At 43.9% G+C, this 20,787-nt stretch overlaps 1 protein-coding gene across 1 annotated transcript; it reads left to right on the top strand.

The window, feature by feature from the left end:
• Window positions 1-10,775: 10,775 nt before the first annotated feature.
• On the top strand, window positions 10,776-19,240 carry LOC140171796 (outer mitochondrial transmembrane helix translocase-like). Its single transcript, XM_072195127.1, has 8 exons — window positions 10,776-11,174; window positions 12,098-12,317; window positions 13,304-13,461; window positions 14,344-14,493; window positions 15,234-15,323; window positions 15,951-16,001; window positions 17,232-17,368; window positions 17,838-19,240. Exons 1-8 carry the CDS (start codon window positions 11,133-11,135, stop codon window positions 17,968-17,970), a joined length of 981 nt encoding a protein of 326 aa, XP_072051228.1. The 5' UTR covers window positions 10,776-11,132; the 3' UTR covers window positions 17,971-19,240.
• The last annotated feature ends 1,547 nt before the right edge of the window (window positions 19,241-20,787 follow it).

Below are 20,787 nucleotides of genomic sequence, written 5' to 3'. Positions count from 1 at the left end.
TGTCGTACATGTATTTGCCTGCTGAGCATGCGCATGATTCGCTGTTTTTCAAAAGCGACGTAGGCCTATATTGACACCCTCTGTCGGTCAATGTTCTCTAGAATTGCACACATAACTGGTGCAGTTAACGACAATGATTCAGTCTGATGATGAGTAACCCATAGGTATTAAACACAGCTTTACACAATTACTAATTTACATAGGCACAAAAGACCGTGTTCATGTACCGTTACTCAGCCAAACATGGCAGTCTAAATTGGCAGAGTAGGTCCCGGATGTTCGGTACATGTTCCTATCTCCTCAACGTTATACCTTTCCAACAAGGAAAGAGATACTGAAAAGTTTATCGCCTAGCGCACAAGCTTAATACACTACATGGACGCAACACGCATGTTCCAGTTTGGCCAAGAAATACTTAATTTGATTATAGCTACTGTCATACATGGATCTGAGGGCTGATGACACACATTCACCTGTTCTTCGGGCTCTGGAAATATAGTACAAGGAACTTATACGATGTGTGATACTATCTGTCCATCGTATACATGTAAGACTATTACCGTACGGCAGCGTGGTGAAGGAATATTTACAGTCAAGAATAGGCTCCGTCATTTTGTTATTCGGATCCCTCCCAGGCTCCCAAAACATCAAAAGCGTTGCACGTATAATTACTTAAGACTGTCCTTTTTCACATATTAATGCAGACAAAGTAGGGCCAACTTGCCTAGAAATGGTCAAATTTTGGCAAGAAATATCTCTGTGTAATTCTATGTAAGTCCCATATCACATTGTTATCGGCGATCATGTTTTTTTTTTTTCCTGAAGTTTGGCTGGTACCCACCAGCGTCATGCACGTGACGTGACACAGCTAAAATAATCGACTGGAAATCGGGGATCATTAAAACGCCAACAAATTTCAAAACACAGAAATCAGTAAACGTAATGGCGAGCGGTCCGAATTTTGAGCCATACAAGTTTATGTGGTGAACTACTGGAAATAGGGCTGTTGCCCTGTGATGCACACCCAAATTCATCCTATTATTCACTGCATGATAACTTAGGTAGGCCATGGAAAATACTTTAATTGGAAACTTGTTGCCAGAGACATCCAACTCCAAATGTACAACTTCTTGGCTAGGGCTTTATCCACTGCTGTCTTGAAGCAATTCATTGTTGGAGCATTTACTGTCTCGTTTGGCAGGTCATTCCAGGTATTTACTACTCTGTTGGAGAAGGAGTGCTCTCTAAGCCTCAGTCTTGAGTGCTGCTTCATGATTTTGAGACTACATGTATGTCCTCTGGTCACCGACGTGTACATGTATGTAGCTTGTAATTTCAAACATGGCTTCTTTGGCTACATCATTAATCCCATGCATGATCTTGTAAGTCTGGATCATGTCGCCTCTCAAACGTCTGTAAGCCAGTGTAGGAAGTCTCAATTCTCTCAATCTTTCTTCGTAAGACTTATCTTTCAACTGTACTGTGCTAACTTACTGGCCCTTCTTTGGACTTTTCCCACCAGCTGCAGCTGGTTGTCTTTGTGATGCAGAGGGCTCCAAATGCAGTTTGCATACTCCAAGTGAGGCCTTACAATGGTCTTATACATGTACAGTGTTCTCAACATGTCTTCATCAATGAAGTTAAAAGTCCTCCTAATGATCCCAACCATACTGTTCGCCTTCTTCAACACCATTGCAGCATGCTTACTGAAGGTTAATGTTGGGTGAACTTTACTCCAAGATCTTTTTCTTCCTGAAACACATCCAGGTTCCTTCTACTGTTTGCATCAGACATGCTGTATGTGTGAGGATCTTGTTGGTTGCCATAATGCATAGTGCCACATTTGGAGACGTTGAAACCAAGCTGCCATCGGTCTGACCAATCACTAAGCTCATTCGATGGGTGTACTACTGTCATGACTGTTTTAGGTCTGCTGAGTAAAGACCCAACACTTGTGGTGTGCACCAATAATTTGGTCACTTCTCACTCACTATTCAAAATGTGACATGTGCACCAATCAGGGGCGGATCCAGGAATTTTCAATAGAGGGGGCGCCGAGCCAAAACCGCCGCCGCCACGGCTCGGCGCCCACACAAAGTCAGGCGCCGCTCTGCAAAAATACACAGAGTCAGGCGCCGATCTGCAAAAAATAGAGGGGGCGCGCGCCGGGTGCGCCCCCCTCTAAATCCGCCACTGCCAATTACAGTCACCGAAATGGTCTACTTTTTAGTTGGCCTCAATTCCGAAACATTTAGTGATAGTTAAAAATGCGATTCCTAACATGTTGATTACCTTTGGAGTTAATACTCGAGAACTCTAGCTTCAAATTTGCACACGATAGTTACGCATTCGATGCTAGTGTGCTTTGCTATGGTTTTTCGGTCGGACAGCGGCCTAGCGGTGCAGTTTTTTGCTCCGGAGGTTATATATTCTGTTAATGTTGAAATTTGGATGAAAGTTATTTCGATGAGTCAAATGAATCTTTTGAGCAAGATTTGCCTATTTTGGAGAGTCTAAAATTTTGCTGAAGTGTAATTTTAGCAATACTTTGATGCAATCGCCTGTCGTGATCAGCTGTGTTTACTTTTGAACTTCCATTGCTTTACACGGTGTCATGCTTCAGCGAATCTGACTAGATTTTGAATGCAAATGGTCTCTAGCCTACAATAGGATGTGAAGCTATTTGATAAGCAAATTCTTGGCTAGACTTCTTGAGCAACTTTGGACGAATTTGTAGAAGTCTCTGTGTCTGAAAATCCCCGGTGCAAACATCGAAAATGTCACATTGTTCAGTACTGGTAATGAATACTTCCGTATCGCTGTTTAGCCAGCAGCAGTGTTCGAAATAAGCACTTATCCTCTTGTCCTCATGTCCAAAAATCACTGGGGACAACCATATTGAGCTATGTACTTATCCCCTGGACAACCACTATATTTTACCTCCATAAGTATGACACATTTTGGGGACAACCAAGATGTATTGAGGACAAGCAGAATTTATGCTTTAGTTATCCTCAGGATAACCTCCATATTTTCCTTATTTCGGACACTGGCCAGCAGCCATTGAATGTCATGAAAAACATGAATATATGCATATCTCTGACCCCTGTAAGGTGTCGGTCAACCACGCCGCATCAATTCCAACCACTCCCATCTACTGATTGAGACCACGTGATCGGGTTCATGAATACTACTTCTTAAAAAAATTTTAATAAAAACTTTTTTCTTAATACTGAAGAATTTTTTTGTTATGAAATATGTGTATACTTTCGTATGTACTTTTAGACCAACAATTTAAAATTTGCGAGGTCCAAAAGTATCCATAATTCAAGATGATTAATGTTGCATGTCTGTAGAACCAGGTTTTTCAATAAACATCAAAACTGTATGGTACCAATTATTTTGATACACTCTGTATAGGAGACGTTGAACTTGTGAGACTCAGTACACCGGTCGATCTTACCGCTTCCGATGTTGATTAAGATACTTCTTGCATCGATCCCGAGATGCGGAAAAACCAATAGTCATTTTGTCCCACATAAATGAATAAATAACAAAAACCCCGATCCCCGGTGGACTCACCCAAAAGGTGACGCCACACCATATGATCGCCCCTTATCCTCCTTGGTCTCCGACTGACACAGACGCGTTTATCGATTGTTCATAGCACTGTGTATCAATTTCTCGACCAAGGCGAGATATACGGTTGTAGTTTCACACCTTAGGTAAAACCAAACCGGTATTGTTCGGCTGAGGATAGTTTTGACGGCATTTTCTGGCGAAAAAAGTGACAAAAAACGATCCAAAACTTAGCTACATATCGTGCCTCCGTTTGTATACGGGACACACGAGCAATTCAAAATGGCCGCTCGTTGACGCCATTCATTTTGTTTCCCACGTAAAACAACCATTGCAGCCTGTAAGTTACAATAGATGTTTGTACATACACATTGTATTTCATGTACGGTAGGTTATTGTTGCTATGTTAGGGTGATTACTCTATCGTTATGTCTTCATTACCGTCCAATAAAGACGAGTTAATCAGATATTCATACGGTGGGGATTGGTAGGGACCCGTCTGACATTTTAGTAATAAAGTTAGCCAGTCCTTACTTTACCACTAACGTTAGCGACCAGCCTCCGTGCTCAGGTTTGCTTACTGGGCTTGAGTCGCGTGTTGGGGGGGTAGTGCCCCCTCCCTTTTCTCCTCGCTTCGCCTCGGCCCCGCGGGGCTTGCCCTTCCCTGGTGACGGAGCGGGACCCACACCCGCTCTGTTTCACCCACAGGGAGTGCTCACGATCTTCTAGATGTCTTTCTTTTGCTTAGGACTCTCCGAGTTCCAGCTTGACGATTGGGATAGGCTCCGTCATCGCCATAAGACGAAGAAGAAATCTACCAAGGGCACTGGTAAGGTCGACACGGTGGATTCTGCTGTGACAGCCCCTATGGGTCATGGCAGGTCTGCTTAAGGGGCTCCGGTCCCCGGACAAGCAGGCGGTTCCTTCGGGACTGCTAAGCGTCCAAAGGCTCAGCAGCCAGCGAAAGCACTGACTATCGCCGGAGCAAAGTAGCAGGCAGCAGAGCGGTAACCACCAGCGAAAACCCTAGCGGGTTTTGCAGCAGGAGGATACCAGTCGACACGGTAGATTCTGCTGTGACAGCCCCTATGGGTCATGGCAGGTCTGCTTAAGGGGGCTCCGGTCCCCGGACAAGCAGGCGGTTCCTTCGGGACTGCTAAGCGTCCAAAGGCTCAGCAGCCAGCGAAAGCACTGACTATACGTCGGAGCAAAGTAGCAGGCAGCAGAGCGGTAACCACCAGCGAAACCCTAAGCGGGTTTTGTAGCAGGAGGATACCAGCCCTCTAGCGAAAATCCTCACGGGTTTTTAGCAGGAGGGCGCCCGTCTGTTGCAGGCATGTCTACGGGCTCAAACAGCCACAGTAGTAGCCAGCGACGGGCAGCATGCAAGGGTACCCCGGGCTTGCCTGGGTTGAACCCTAGCATGCATGGGTTCAGCAGAGACGATACCGCTGCTAACGCTGTGGGTGTAGTCTTAGCAGAACCAACTGGGGTTGTCACACGGCAGCGTTCCATGGCGGGACCGCCGAGTGATACCCTGGGCCCTAGAATAGCTGCTGGCTGTCCACAGGGACTGGCTGGCGATTATTCAGGGGTTGGGCTCGCAGTCTCTCACGGGACAGCGACCCAGGTGCATTCGTGGCAGCTACAAAGGCGAGCTACGGCTTGACTTCAGTGGTAGCCGCTATGCACCCGCCCATAGCTGCCGTGAGTGGTCCGCCACACACAGCGACCTTGGGCGAAGCTCTAGAGGGTACAGTAAGTAGCTTGAACAGCCTAGCTGATCAACAACCCACTTATGTCCTCGAGAGCCAGCGGAGCGTGGGTGATCCATTACCGTCAATGGGTCAATTACCTCTCTTGATCGATCACTGTCAAATCAACAGGGCATAGCTCCATTGATTGACGCTGCCTATTCAGGTGGCGAGGTGATTGATCGGGGTATGCACGCTCAGCTACCCGTGGTACTAGGCAAGCTCCCTCAGCCAAGGGACAGCCGGTAAGCGGGTACCCATACACACGGCTTGATCCTTGCGGGGAACGCAGTGAGGCATGGGTACAGTGGTACACAGCCGGAGAGCCCTCACGGGCACCTACGCTAGTACCGCGCCGGTACACGCCAGCACACAGCTTGATCCCCAAACAGGGAACGCAGTGTGGCGAGGGTACAGCGGTCCACAGTTGGGAGCCCTCACGGGTACCCACGCTGATACCGCACCGGTATCGCAGCACGCCGCTTTAGTCGCCACAGTCTCTGTGGCAACAAGGGGAGGCGGTGCTGGTACTGCAGTACCATGGGGTTACCCTGGTGGCGGATCCTTTCAGGGTCAGCTGCGGCGGGTATGCCCGTGGTACCCGCCGCAGGGTGTTTCTTCCACGGCCTAGCACCGTGGCAAGTGTCGCCAGCGATGGCCACGCAGTACCAACATCAGCTGTTGACCAGGCCAGCCGGCATGGGGCTAACCCAGATCTTGATCAGGGTAGGCCCCGTGCTGCTAGCGCTAGGACGACGGCTGCGAGAGCATACGGACCCAGTGGTGCCATGGCGGATACCTCAGGGTCTTGCGGGAGTACTCCCTCTTCTGCTGGCAGGTAGTCGGCGAGCCACACAGTGGTTATGCCTTCTTACCCGCTTTCAGATGCCCGTCCTCAGTTACCGTCATCATCGGAGCATGATCACGGATACTGTGGGCGAGGAAAGGAGTCGGAAGCTGAGTCCGTAGTGACATCACTACAGTCTCCTTCCCCGCTGCCCCGCGAGGGGAGCAACAGCACTGATCTTCCTCCGGACACCCCTAAGGGGGGAGTCCATGGAGGAGGACCAGGGATCCTTTCAGTAGGATGCTCAGCTGCTGCTTCCTCACAGGGGCGCCTGCACTCTCATTCCCGGCAAACCTCACGGGTAGATATCGTAGGGCTGTCGAGCTCAGTAGGGCTATGCCGCCGCGTGCTTGCACGCTTCCTCTGCGTGTAACGCGGGAGGACCACGGACCTACCTGAGGGGATCCGAGAGGGACCCAGATGTCGTCAAGCGTATCACGCTCAGACAACATCTGAGCTCTTCCGCGAGGTGAGCCTATTAGCGGTGCTAACAGCTAGCCTCAACGAGAGCTCCATGGGCCTAGCCCATAGGGTGTCCACTCAGCGCCGGGGAGGGGCCTGCCACTCCAATCGCTCAACAGCGATGGAAAGGCAGGGTCCTTTTCTCTTTGGATGCTTCTGCGCCACGGTGGAGGACCGTGCAAAGAAGCTACCAACGGGAGCACTCTGAAGAGGTCGGAAACTGCCCTTACCATGGGTAGGAGCTCCGACTTCAGCAGGCCGTGCACCACCAACAGTACCCGAGCCCACTACCTCTGCAGCACCCATTTCTGGGAGGCGCAAAGGGTAGCACAGGAACAGCTGGCAAGCCCGAAGAAGAGCAAGCGCTCTTCCAAGGGAAGCTAGGCAGAGCATTCCTGGGGGCTCAGCGGTTTTTCCACAGGGGATCTCCCAGTGGGCGACCGCTTATGGCTTTCACCCAGAGGTGGGAAACCATCTCTTTGAGCGCCTGGGTATGGTCAGTGGTGAGTGGGGTTACAGACTGGCAACCCAGTCTCCCCACATTCTCTGCACATTTCAGAGGTCCACAGTAGTGCCGTCAGACGGCCCCAGCGTCGGGCACTACTGACAGGGATCACACAGCTTCTCACGAAGCGGGCGATTGTCCCGGTCTACCCCCGTTCTCTGGGTGATCTTGGAGCCATTGGCTCCAAGGAAGACCGGCGACGGGAGCCCCATCCGGAACCGCAGGCTGTTGAACACGTTCTTCAGGCCCAAGAGGTTCAGAATGGGGACTCTCGCCTCGGTGCTAGCCTGCCCCATCAGGGGCATGGGAACAACATCGCTAGATCTCTCGGACGCCTATCTGCATATGCCAATCGCCTCTCAAGATCGGAGGCATCTGCGCTTCTAGGTACAGGATCAAAATTACCAGTTTTGATACCGGCCATCCGGCCTGTCCATCTCTCCCAGGGTGTTTAACACTCTTGGTCAGAGCGGTGGCAGCGTACCTGAAGCACAGGGGTGTCAACATCAGTTGCTACCTGGACGTTTGGCTCATACACGGACGCACTCCACTGAAGACTACGGGTCTCATGGGGTTGATAGTCCGTAGGTGCGGGACCCTGGATTTTTGATCAGCTCAAAAAGTCCAGCGTGGTCCCGACGCGACCACCACTATTTGTAGGGGCCCAGATCACCCTCACGGAGGGGTTCGCGGTGCTCTCACCCGGCGGGTGGCGAACATGGTGCGGTGTGCCTGACTCTTGGCGAGTCTCGGGCAAAACCCGCTGTGGCATGGATGAAGGTGGTAGGCCTAATGGCCAGTATGGTAGACCTCGTACTGTACTGCCGTTTCTCACGTTAGGCTTACCCAACTACACCTTCTAGCCTGCTTGCAGGCCCAGTCGTCACCAATATCCCTCGCGGTTCCGTTGTCGGAGATCGCGAGAGGAACTCTGGTGGTGGACCCATCAGCCCAATTTGACCCAGGGTGTCAGGTTTCCTGCACCCCGGTATGTCACGTAGTGACGACCATAGCGTCAAAAGCGGGGCTGGGGGTCCACATCCACGGAGACTCCGTCTCGGGCCTATGGGGGCCATAGAGACAGAGTTTCACATCAACCTCCCTCGCTTACGAGGAGGTGATCGTGGAATCACATACCGTTGTCCTGACGGATAACACAACCGTGGTAGCCTACCCCAACAGACAAGGGGACTCCGGGCCACCACGATTGAGCCTGCATGCACGACACCTGATAGGGTGGTGCAAGTTCAGGCAGATTACGATGAGAGCGATACACATCGCGGGCGTCACCAGCATCCTCGCGCACAATCTGTCACGAGGAAGGGTGTCGGGACCAGCAGAATGGTCCCTTGCTCCGGAGGTCGCTCAGGCGATCTTCAAGGGGATGTACCACCCTCGAAAGATCTGTTCGCATCTCATCGCAATCATCCACTGCCGGTGTACTGCTCAAGGGTCGCGGACCCCAAGCATTCACCGTGGGCGCTCTGTCCATAGACTGGGGAGGGATGACAGCTTATGCAGTCCCTCCGATCTCACTACTCATGAGGGTGGTGGCCAAGATCGGGTGGGAAGACTGCATTGTCATTCTGCTAGCGGCAAGGCCGCTGGCACTCCCAGTACCAGATCTACTCCGGATGCCGGGCGGAGGTGCCAGTCTATCACTAGAGCACCTGCAGTTAGCTGCATGGCCCTTACCAGGGAACACGCAGCGGAGGGATACTTTTCATCAGAAGCTGTTTTTTCTCATCGCCGGGGCTAGGCGGAAGTCTACCCTCCGTGCGTATAGCCAGAGTCTGGCTCCATACTACGCTTGGTGCAATGAGACAAATAGCTCTCCCGCTAGAACCTCTGTGCTGCTAGTTCCGGAGTTTCTGACAGAAAAGTTCCAAGCAAGACTTCAGCGGGCCACTGGGGCCAGCTATAAGTCAGCTGTCCTCTCCATTCACGAGGTTTGAGGCGGGTCGACTATCATAGCCGATGGTTACCTTATTAGTCTACGCCTCGACGGTATGTTCAGCGAGTGTCTACCAAAGAGGAAAGTGCTCCGCCTAAGGGATCCCAACTCAGTCTTAGATTACTTTAAGGGTCACCCTTTTGACCTTCCGTCAAAAGCGCCGCCGAACGACGTAACTCCCAAGATGGCTTTCCGGTTTGGCGTTGGCTTCGGGACGGCGGTGCTGAGTTACACGGTCTCGAGGTTAGCTTCCGTGTTCACAAACACTGGAGCGACACTGTTTGGCGCTCTGTTCTCGTGACTACTGAGCGGGCGCGGTGCATACCGACATTCGTCCCTCTCCAATCCCCAGGGTTGGGCAAGGTTGGCTGAAGCCAAAGATAGGCTGGGGTGTCCGATAAGGCGCTGCAGCACTATTTCTTCGAACACAAGCCTTGCGAGGGACTCACGACCGCATTCATCACCCTTACAGAGCCTTTCGGTCCAGCCGCTGTCGCAATGGCTGGTCCAGGTGTGGGGGGGGTCCGGGGGGTCGCGAAGGTTTAGCGTCCCACGACCCACTCGACCACGAGCTATCTCATCATCTTGGGTATACCGTTGATTTGTCCCTTGAGGAGATCTAGCAGGCGGTGTCCGGAAGCCACCTTCGCCCTTCTCTACGATACTTCCGTTTACGTTAGTAATCAGAGACGGGGCGGGAGGTTTACCGGGACATTGTTCTGGCGATCATAATACGGTGGTGTACGGGTACCAGGTTTTCAGACTATACAGAATACTCAGCATGGTAAGAACCAGTGTCGCTATTCTTAACCACCAAACTTATTAAGTAAGGAGGTTTATGTCTGTGATCGCGAGGTCTTTTTTGTTTCCCGACCGTTGGGGAAAATATTTTCTGACCTCGCGAAAACCATCGTTACCCGCTCCCGATCCCTGATCAGATGCTGACCAATCTTGTACCTCCATCCGTCGGTTACTTGCTAGATCGATCTTTCAGATGTTGATGCAAGAAGTATCTTAATCAACATCGGAAGCGGTAAGATCGACCGGTGTACTGAGTCTAGTCCCAAACAAAATGTTTGGTAGACTCATAACCGGTGCGATCTTACCTTTCGATATTGATTATCCCGACCCCGCCACCCCTACAAGTTTGGTCCGAGTAGGGGATCCCAAGTCGGATAAGGGCGATCATATGGTGTGACGTCACCTTTTGGGTGAGTCCACCGGGGATCGGGGTTTTTGTTATTTATTCATTTATGTGGGACAAAATGACTATTGGTTTTCCGCATCTCGGGATCGATGCAAGAAGTATCTTAATCAACATCGGAAAGGTAAGATCGCACGGTTATGAGTCTACCAAACATTTTTGTTTGGGACTATTTTGTTTTGTCTTTTATTCACAATGTTATAGGAAAACTGAGCTTAGACTAAGCCATGGATATAGCAGGAGTTGTGGCTGAGGCATCAGACCCCAGTGTGGGGAAGGTCAGTTTTCGTTTGACACGAGGGGAACTCTTTGGCATTCTCTTCCGACTCACTCTTATCGGCGTGACTTCTTATTTTGGTATTCGGTGGATAGTCAATGCTATGGATCCAACTCGAAAGCAAAAACAAGAAGCTAAACAACAGGTAGGAAAAATTATAATTTAAACTAGTCAATTGTTTGGCTGGTTCTCTTCCGACTCACTCTTATCGGCGTGACTTCTTATTTTGGTATTCGGTGGATAGTCAATGCTATGGATCCAACTCGAAAGCAAAAACAAGAAGCTAAACAACAGGTAGGAAAAATTATAATTTAAACTAGTCAATTGTTTGGCTGGTTCTTTTCCGACTCACTCTTATCGGTGTGACTTCTTATTTTGGTATTCGGTGGATAGTCAATGCTATGGATCCAACTCGAAAGCAAAAACAAGAAGCTAAACAACAGGTAGGAAAAATTATAATTTAAACTAGTCAATTGTTTGGCTGGTTCTTTTCCGACTCACTCTTATCGGTGTGACTTCTTATTTTGGTATTCGGTGGATAGTCAATGCTATGGATCCAACTCGAAAGCAAAAACAAGAAGCTAAACAACAGGTAGGAAAAATTGTAATAAACTAGTCAGTCAATAGTTTGGCTGGTTCTTTAATTGGAATCTTAATGTGGCTGGTTCTTTAATTGGAATCTTAATGTTTTTGCTGGGAGAGGGGGAACAGAGGAATTAAACAATATCTGAACAGAAATATTTTGTATTACCATCCTGTACTATGTACATGTATTCAAAGACATAGCTTTAGTTTGGAGCCATGTCAAAATCCCAACCAACCCGAAATTTTTATGAACTTTTTGGGCCATAAGTTGCAAGTTTAAAAAACATACACTGCCGCCAGATAGAATTCACACATCACACACCTTTCCCAAACTCACTTTGTTGCTAAAATATCAAATATATCCAAGAAAATACAGGTTTATTTATTGTCAATAAATTCATGTTTGTGTCGAATTTTATACTTAAAAGCCATCAGAATGCATGATTATTTTGAAGAAGTCAAAATTTACACAGAAAAAGGTATTTTAAAACCTACACAGTCATATTTTTATGCACAGTCAGGGTATAGCCTCAGGGGGTCTTGAAACTTAGAAATCATCACTTGGCAAAATATTACAATATGAGTGTATCAAACCTGTCATTGTGTAGGGCATGCTAAAGTTATCAAAATTGAAAAAGCTTGATTATATAATCCCCAACAAAAACTTTATGTCCATGAGTATATTTCCAAACATGTTTAACCCCTGAGCACTACCTGCCGATCTAACATTGCCTCTGATTGGTCAATTACACGATATTTTCACTTTAATCACCAATCAGAATGGAGCTTCAAAAATAATTCACCCCAATTTTTTGTGTGGTGAAATTATTCTAACAATGTTGCTGATTGGGCCAATTGATAATGAAAACTTCTTTTGGCCAATCGGCAGGTAGTTCTCATGGGGTTAAAATATTTCTATCATCACCCTAGGCGGAACAACTGATGAGAAACATAGGTGTGAAAGGTGTGCGGCTGACAGACTACGAGATGTCTATTGCAGCCCAGCTGATTGATCCAGGTACTCTGAGCATTGGATGGCAAGACATCGGAGGACTGGAAAATCTTTGTCAAGAGATCAAGGAAACCATTCTGTTACCTCTGAAGAAACGACACCTGTTTAAGGATTCTGTGCTTATGCAGCCACCAAAAGGTTTGTGTCATAGTCCGTCAGCTCAATATCGTCGTTGGGCAGGAAAAACCTATGTGTCATTGGCTCCTGAACATGTTTAGAGCAAAACCTCTTTTGTAACCTGTTGGCGGTTCTGTTTTAAACATGTTCAGGGGCCACAAGCACATAGGAGGATTTTCCTGCCCAACGACATCATGATATGTGATGTGATCAAGCAAAATCAGTCTGAAGTCGGAAATATTGATTTCGAGATATAGCCAAACAAAGGAAGTATTTCCTTTTGTTTCGGAAACTCTTGAACTGCTAATATCTTTTGAACTGGTTGTCTGAATTCAATGGGGGTTTTCTGTCAAATGTAGCTTTATAAATGCTGTTTACAGTCCAATAAGAAAATTGAATATGTCCAACTTCAGACTGATTTTGCTTGATCACACCACAGATGTTGAAATGGTCTCTCTGTGCGAAGGCACACTTGGGTCCTGATGGAACCAGACTTAAATAAAATGCTCTAAAGCCAGTGCAATCACAAATCCATACAACAAGCTTGATCTATTTAAGTAAAACTAAAATTTAAGTGCTTTACACACATTTGTGCATGTAATCAGGGGTAGCGCTAAGCTTTACAATCTAGCGCTACCGCAAACATACTATTTATGCTGCATTTGTGTAACTCTGACTCACCAAACTCTACTACAGACCCCAACTTTTTCTGCAAGTTTGGGGGTCCCTGCAGACTCTGGAGCGCTTTATTCTAGCGCTACCCTGTGCATGTTGCACTTGTTATGCATAATCGGCATATATACATGCATATTGCAAACAGGCACACACCTAAAATCTAAGTTTGTGGTTTTATAATCTTCTCCAATTTCAGTGCAATGAAGCTGTTCATTTTCAACATAATAATGTATCTCCCCCCCAGGTGTACATTGTTATAGTGGTACATGTAAGACCATAATTGCCAATGATGTAGGCTGTCATTCCATTAATCTATCATTCATCCCCCACAGGTGTATTATTGTATGGGCCACCAGGGTGTGGTAAGACCATGATTGCCAAGGCTATAGCCAAGGATGCAGGCTGCCGATTCATTAATCTACAAGCATCTAGTCTCACAGATAAATGGTATGGAGAGTCACAAAAACTGGCATCGGCTGTCTTCTCATTGGTATGTGAACAAATAATGGGCTATTCAGTTGAAATCCACACACCCCCTGTGGAAGACATGACCTTAATCTTCCACACAGGGAGTGTGAATTTCAAATGGGGTTATCTGAATTGGTGTCTCCATTTGAAATCTACAACCCCTGTGTAGGGGATTAATCGGGTTGAAATCCATACACCCGCTATGGAAGACATGATGACCATAAGCTTCCACACAATTTGAAATCCATTTGAAATCTACACCCCCTGTGTGGGAGATTAAGGTCATGTCTTCCATAGGGGTGGATGGATTTCAGTTGGAATAGCGCAATACAAGGATATTAGGGGAATATTGATAGAGTGATTAGATTTTATTCCTACATGTACAGCAACAACAAACTTATTTTTGTCCTACAAATGGGGCTAAGCCTCAAATTAAATTATTTGTGACATGTTTTGGTATACTTGTTAGGGAGATAATCCAAGAATGATCACACTAATTTTCCAAGAAAGTTGGATCCATCGGTATTCCCACATTTTCTGTCAAATTTCAAACAAATTAGTTTTTAATCAATTTCAAATTGTTTGGCTGCACTCATTACAAATGTGGGTTATTTGTGAAAGCAGTTTGAGATAATTTGTAAATTTACTCATCCCTACAATGTATACCAAATTAGGCATAAGAAATTAAAGGAGGTCATTGATACCAAATGGCTACAAATGTGACCTATTTGGGGCATATCCATCCCCTAATGGTCATTTAGTACTGACTCACCGAGTATCCCCCAGGAGTCGTCATATAAATATCATATATGTATATACAAAATTAATAATTTAATGTGTACGGTACACACTTTTTACTGAATTCTAACATACATTATTTATATATTTCTTCCAATGTTGACAGGCCCGTAAACTTCAACCTGTGATAATTTTCATAGACGAGATTGATTCTTTTCTGCGATCTCGTGCCAGCCACGACCATGAAGCAACCGCCATGATGAAAGCTCAGTTCATGACTTTGTGGGATGGCTTGATAACTGATGACAACTGCGAGGTATGGTAGATACAGCCTAACTGTACAAATTGTGATGTGTCTCAGTCTCTACTTACTCCCTTAAGCTTTCTCTATGTGCCTCTTTTCAATTACAGTCTATCTGCTCCACCCGGCCCTTCTCTCTCTCTCTCTGTCTGTCTTTTCCCTGTCTGTTTGATGTCTGTCTGATCTGTCTGTCTGTTCTATTTATTTTTCTGTCTGTCTCTCTTCTTGTCATCTCTATAGGCTGCTCTCTGCTTTGATTTCTTTATGTCGTACCAACATTACCTTAAAATGTGGCATTTTTGCCAAAATGAGAATGCCCCAGAATTGGAAACATTTGTTATATTTACTGGGTCTGGGGCCAAGTCCAAGATGAAGGAAGGACAGTGGCAGCTTACCAGGATTTTCATGGGGGGGTCACCACAAAAAGTGGAAATTTTGAAATTTTGTGTTTTTGCTGGGTGGGCACAGGGGGGGGGGGGCAAGAGTTTTGACTGGGGAATTTTTCACCTATGCCCTCCCCTCGCACCACCACTGGGGGAGGAATGTTTCATCGGTCCATTTCAGCTGAGAGTTTTAAACATGGCTGCTTACTACCTGTTGGGCTGTGAAGTGGTAAACTTGATCTTTTTATGAAATGGTTCCAGGTCAGTTGCAAACTTCAGTAGTGGTTCCAATTTTATGCAACGGGTAACTTGAAGTGAAGTGTAATCAAGTGTTCATCAGTTGATTCTTTTCTATGACTTGGTCTTTTGCAGGTTATAGTAATGGGTGCTACCAACAGACCGCAGGATGTAGATGCTGCTATTCTAAGACGTATGCCTACTTCGTTCAGTGTTAAAATTCCAGTAAGTTGACTGATTTCTAAAAGCTGCTTGGGTTACATGACGTAGTAGTAGCTATGGTGTAGAAATTACCTACATGTAATGTGTTGAAACAATTTACTCAAAAGATTTTAATTTTGAAAACAACAGGTTAATAATTGCTTCCAAAGAATTTTATTTCTGGTTGTTTGTTTTGTTTTGTGTTGCTTTTAAATTTTACGTTACTCCTTGTATTTGATAAATTACCAATTCTTCCACTCTTCCCTAATTTCACTTTAAAATTTGATTTGGACAGCTTAAGAACAGTGGCTGTGAGCCCCTGTAAACGTGGTAATGTTCGCAGAACATTAAATTTTCGGGATTTTTGCACTCAACTCAGATACTGCGAAATAAAAACCTAACCCTAATCATAATTTCTTGAGACGGTGGTGGTTATTCTTAAAAGTTGTGCCCATTTATTATCAAGTTGTTGGAGAAAGATTGTAATTCATAATTTTCACTGAGAAGATATCATGGTGGCAGATTAAACAAATAGTCCAAGTTTTGTTATATTTGTGATTAATGAAGAAGAAAACATATGAGATGTTGAATTCAGAGTTTTGAGAGTCCATGAACTGAAATAAATCTTATGTATCTGAATTTAATTTGCAGGATAGAGCTCAGCGATTACAAATACTACAAATACTGCTGGGAAATGAGAATGTAAGTACAATGTGCATGCACTGTAACTTGGAAATAAATGTGGTCTTTGAGCAAATGTATTCGCCATTGGCGAGCAAGTTCTATATGCAGACCAAGATTTACACATAAGCAGCGTTTGTACTTGGATCATGAATAAATGATATTGACAATCCTAAATATGTTTTACAAGGAAAAATAAATGACTTTGATAAAAACAAAAGTAGACACATTAGTCGTGTCACATTTTGAGTTACACCCGGCGCGGCGTAAACGCTAACATTGATAAAAATTCCACAAATATTTTCCCTACTCCTACCTCGTGTCCACACCAAGCCTACTCCTAGCACTACGCCGACCAGTTCCACCAAGCATTCACTTCTGGCTGGTGTAAACATCAGCTACCACTTCTCGTGTCTGTTATGAATGAGATCAACAAATTTGCATCAGTTATTTTTTCAGGTATTTAAGAAAATCCTAACAATTGGCTTGGTTCAAGAGCAAAACTTTCAGATGAATCACCAAAAGTAGTCGACAGTAGAAATTTCATTTGAATTAGCACCGGTCTCAACAGAGTGATGATGCACAGTGTGATGAACACCCGCGTGTGCGTAACGCAGAAGTGAATCCAACCATGTCATCTTGCTCATGATTGGTTAATATTTTAATTGTATCCAATTGTATTGCGGGATTATCATTAAAAGATCTATTCCGTATAATCCCATAATTAAGGATTCACCTTAACTCTGTATGTCTTACATGAAGGAGGCATCCATATTTTTCCAAGTTAACTGGTGAATGAATGAACCTTTTGGTTATTTAATTCAGGTTTAAAACTTGAAAACTACATTACTTTGATCAGGCCAGGAAAAAACATGGTTGTCCAAGAAACCTGCATGCGCACATAGTATGTCAAATCAGATTTGCTGTGACTAGTGTGCAGTGCTACTAAGTCAGCCCATTTTTTCACTTTTTAAAAGTTATCAAGAAAAAAAACAAAAAAAACAAAGTGTACTGACTACTGAAAATGTATTAAAAATGACATCCTGCATAGTAACACACATTAGCAAATGTTTCTGAGACAAACATTTTTGAGGGCCTTACTCTGTTGTTCCAGCTTGTTTATGAAGATTCAGGAAGAGAGCATCGGATAAAATATAATATTATGTATGAAGTCAGCAGAAACCATGGTTGCATGCTCATATATTTGTAATAAGATGTTTGTTTTTTTGTTCAAATATTTATATTTTTCAGATTAGCCCTGATATCAACCTCTCTCAGCTAGCTGGTGAAACAGAGGGATTTTCTGGTAGCGATTTAAGAGAATTATGTCGTAATGCATGCGTATATATAGTCAGGGATTACATGAGAAGCAACAATGTCATGGAAGAGTAAGTATTGGTCATACTTTTCATGTTCACCATGTTTACCAACACTCAATTTTGTGTGTGCATAAGACTGGTGGGAATTGAATGCTTTTGGGCTTCTCACTGTTATTTTGTTATCTGCATCACAAACTGTCGTAAAGGATGCAAATAATTCAACATTAAAACAATCAAATAAGCATGCTCTCAAACAGCACAACTATCTTATATATGTGACCCATCATATCAAAACTGACCAGTTATCGGCTGGCTTCATTCGCAGATGAGAAAATATAAAGAAAATAAAACGATATCTTGAGTTTGTTTTGCCTGACTGTAACTGATTTCAACAAACAAGGTGTCAGATAGAATATAGCAGTTTATCATTTCTGAAGACAACTGGTAGGTTTTGATGTGATGGGTCACATATACTAAAACTAAACTGTGTTCTAAAGCAATTAAGATTGACCTCATGATGTCTTCTTTTACCATACAGGCCACCAGAAGGCATCACGGATCAACTACGCCCGTTACAAATAGACGATTTAAGAGCAGCTTTGGAAAGACTAAAAGAATCACGACATTTGAATCCAATGAACTTGGTAGAGGTGACTATGCCTGTGGATTAAGATGTTCATACAAGGCAATAAATATGCAATGAGCGGGTTCAGGGAGATGTGTCGGAGAGCAGAGTTGAACTACAAAACGGGATCACACCCAAGACTTGCAATGAGTCATACATGTATATGGTGTGCGGGTATATATTGCTTGTACTTGACATGTGTTTTTGTGAGTTCATGTTCCTCTGTGGCCTGCTGGTAGGTTTACATTGGAAGGTGTGTACCGTAAAACTTGACTGTTATGAATCTGGGAAAAGCAGATAAGAGTATACACATTTCATCCTGGGACGTCTACGCAACTTGTAGTAACTGTAGCCCAGCAGGATTATAGCGGTGTGTGGTTTACTCACACTATTGAGCTCCATATGTGACATGATCAAGGGGAATGAGTCACATGTTGACCCTGGTCGAAAATGAGTTTTACATTTGTTTCTGAAGAGGACAGTTAGAGCTTTCAGAAACTGAAAACCCCATGTTAATACGACTTTTCTTTGCAAAGTTATGTCAATTTATCAATTGCTAAAAACAATATAAAACAAAAGAATTGTAACACTTTCTTTGCCAATATCTCAAAATCAATATTAGTAACATTCGACTCATTTCCCTTGATCATGTCACATATTATATAACTGTTTTGTATCAATTTGGCAATCTTGTGTTACACCACCCATGACAAGCCATACCACTTCTCTTGTTCAGTTCAAAAGTACATCTTAAGACCTACCTCTTCTAATTCATTTGTTCTTTTGTCATGTACAGTGTTTTGTAAAAGCACCAAGGTACTTCTGTAAGGCGCTATATAAATGCCATTATTACTTATGGAATAAGCACAACTGTAAACGATAGTATGTACAGCTTTATTGCATGGTTGTATGATGTCACAGGTGTCACACGATTGCCACATTATTTTACAGTGTAGAAGTTTCTACCATGGTCGCTACCTGTGCCCTGTGAATCGTATAAGGCACTTCACAGGGTCTATAGGGGCAGTTTGGTGTACATCAGTATGTATAACAATCACAATGATATACGGTAATTGAGATTTGCAGCAAAGTGCATTTATTAATATGCGTAACTTATTCAAGTCAACCCGGGTGACACTGAAAAGTACTTTTTTTTTACTCAGAGTATAACCTTTGACCTGAAGTATAAGCTTTTTTGATGTTACAGGACTTAAGGGGGTACTACACCCCTGTGGTAAATTTGTGACTATTTTTGCATTTTTCTCAAAAAATAATAACACACTGGTAACAAAAGTTATGTATATTATTGGGGCAAGGGATCCAATTAGTACACTGAAATTTCAGTGACCCAAGACAAGCGGTTCAGTATATATGATAGGAAATGAGGTACAATCTAGCGGTACCTTATTTCTTATCATAAATAACAAACCGCTTGTCTTGGGTCACTGAAATTCCAGTGTAGTAATTGGATTCGGCCCCTATAATACACATAACTTTTGTTACCAGTGTGTTATTAGTTTTTGAGAAAAATGCAAAAATAGACACAAATTTATCGAGGGGTGTAGTAGCCCCTTAAAAGGCAGATTAATGTACCTTCTGCATGTACAAAGTATAAAATTGTATGTGACCTTTGGCTCTAAGATAAAACCCATCTTGAAGTCATCATTCATGTGTGTGCTGAGTTATTCCTTTATACTGTTCAAGAGAGTTTGTGAATCATATGTAAAAAATATTTTGGGTGTAACTTGTAAAGAAAGAAATATCATCATGTAGTTAAGAATAAGTGCTGCCTGGCATTCCAAGAGACTAGAGTGAAAAATTCAATTGAATGAACACAGCTGTCAAGAGCGTGATAATTCTCCTGGTACCCTGTGTGATGAACGCCCGTGTGGTAACGCGGAAGTTAATCCAACCATGCCAACTCACTCATGATTTGTTATCATTTTCATTATTTTATCCATGGTTTGCATTTTGCTACGAAATATGCGACATACGATCGCGGTCGGATCTCGTACAGCTGTTGGCAGCTGTGTTCATTCAATTGGAATTTTTACTGTAGGGTTTTTATGGTTTATGCTAGGATTAGGGCTACTGTCTGTTCAATTAGCTTAGATTCTTGTTTTTTTAAGATATTTGAAAAAATAAAGAATTTTGGTCAAAGTCATCAAAGAAAAGTGTTAGCACAGCCTTAGACCCAACGTGATTTACACTTTTCAAATTCCAAAGTTCAATTTGAAACCCCATTTCTTTTCAATTTTGGTCTTTTCCCGCGAAATTTTTAGAACAAGCCGTAGAACGTCGGGTACCATAAACTTTTTTAATCAATCCATTTAGTGCAATGGGTACGATTGTCATAATAACTAGATGCGCTGAGAGAGTACTTAATATTTATTCAACCATCAGCATCAGGAAGTATTGTCAAGGAACATTTAAATCGGTATTGTCCAGCAAAATAGTAGGCCTATTTTTTGTTTTTACTCCGCTGTTGAAACATTACGTTATTATTAATATGTGAAGATGAACTACGGTTTTTAGAATAGGCCCAGCTTATATAAATACATTCCTTGGGTATTTATTTATTTATTTATTTATTTATTTATTTATTTATTTATTTATTTATTTATTTATTTATTTATTTATTTATTTATTTATTTATTTATTTATTTATTTATTTATTTATTTATTTATTTATTTATTTATTTATTTATTTATTTATTTATTTATTTACACACTGTATCGGAAAATGTCAAGCAAATGCGGATATTCTTTGGAAAGAATGGTGGTATTAAACAAAACTTAGTTTACATTTTATCGATGAAAGCAGTTGAAATAAGAACGAAATCCATAATTTTAATGTCATTGT

This window comes from Amphiura filiformis, chromosome 15 (genome assembly GCF_039555335.1).
Source record: "Amphiura filiformis chromosome 15, Afil_fr2py, whole genome shotgun sequence".
Lineage (NCBI taxonomy): Eukaryota > Metazoa > Echinodermata > Ophiuroidea > Amphilepidida > Amphiuridae > Amphiura > Amphiura filiformis.
This window is presented reverse-complemented; position numbering and strand designations above follow the sequence as displayed.

Excerpts from the sequence above, each read along its gene's own strand:
- LOC140171796 (XM_072195127.1), top strand. The coding sequence starts at position 11,133 with ATGGATCCAACTCGAAAGCAAAAACAAGAAGCTAAACAACAG. Across the intron at positions 11,175-12,097 it reads AACAAGAAGCTAAACAACAG|GCGGAACAACTGATGAGAAA; the intron begins GTAGGAAAAATT and ends TCATCACCCTAG. Across the intron at positions 17,369-17,837 it reads AGCAACAATGTCATGGAAGA|GCCACCAGAAGGCATCACGG; the intron begins GTAAGTATTGGT and ends TTTACCATACAG.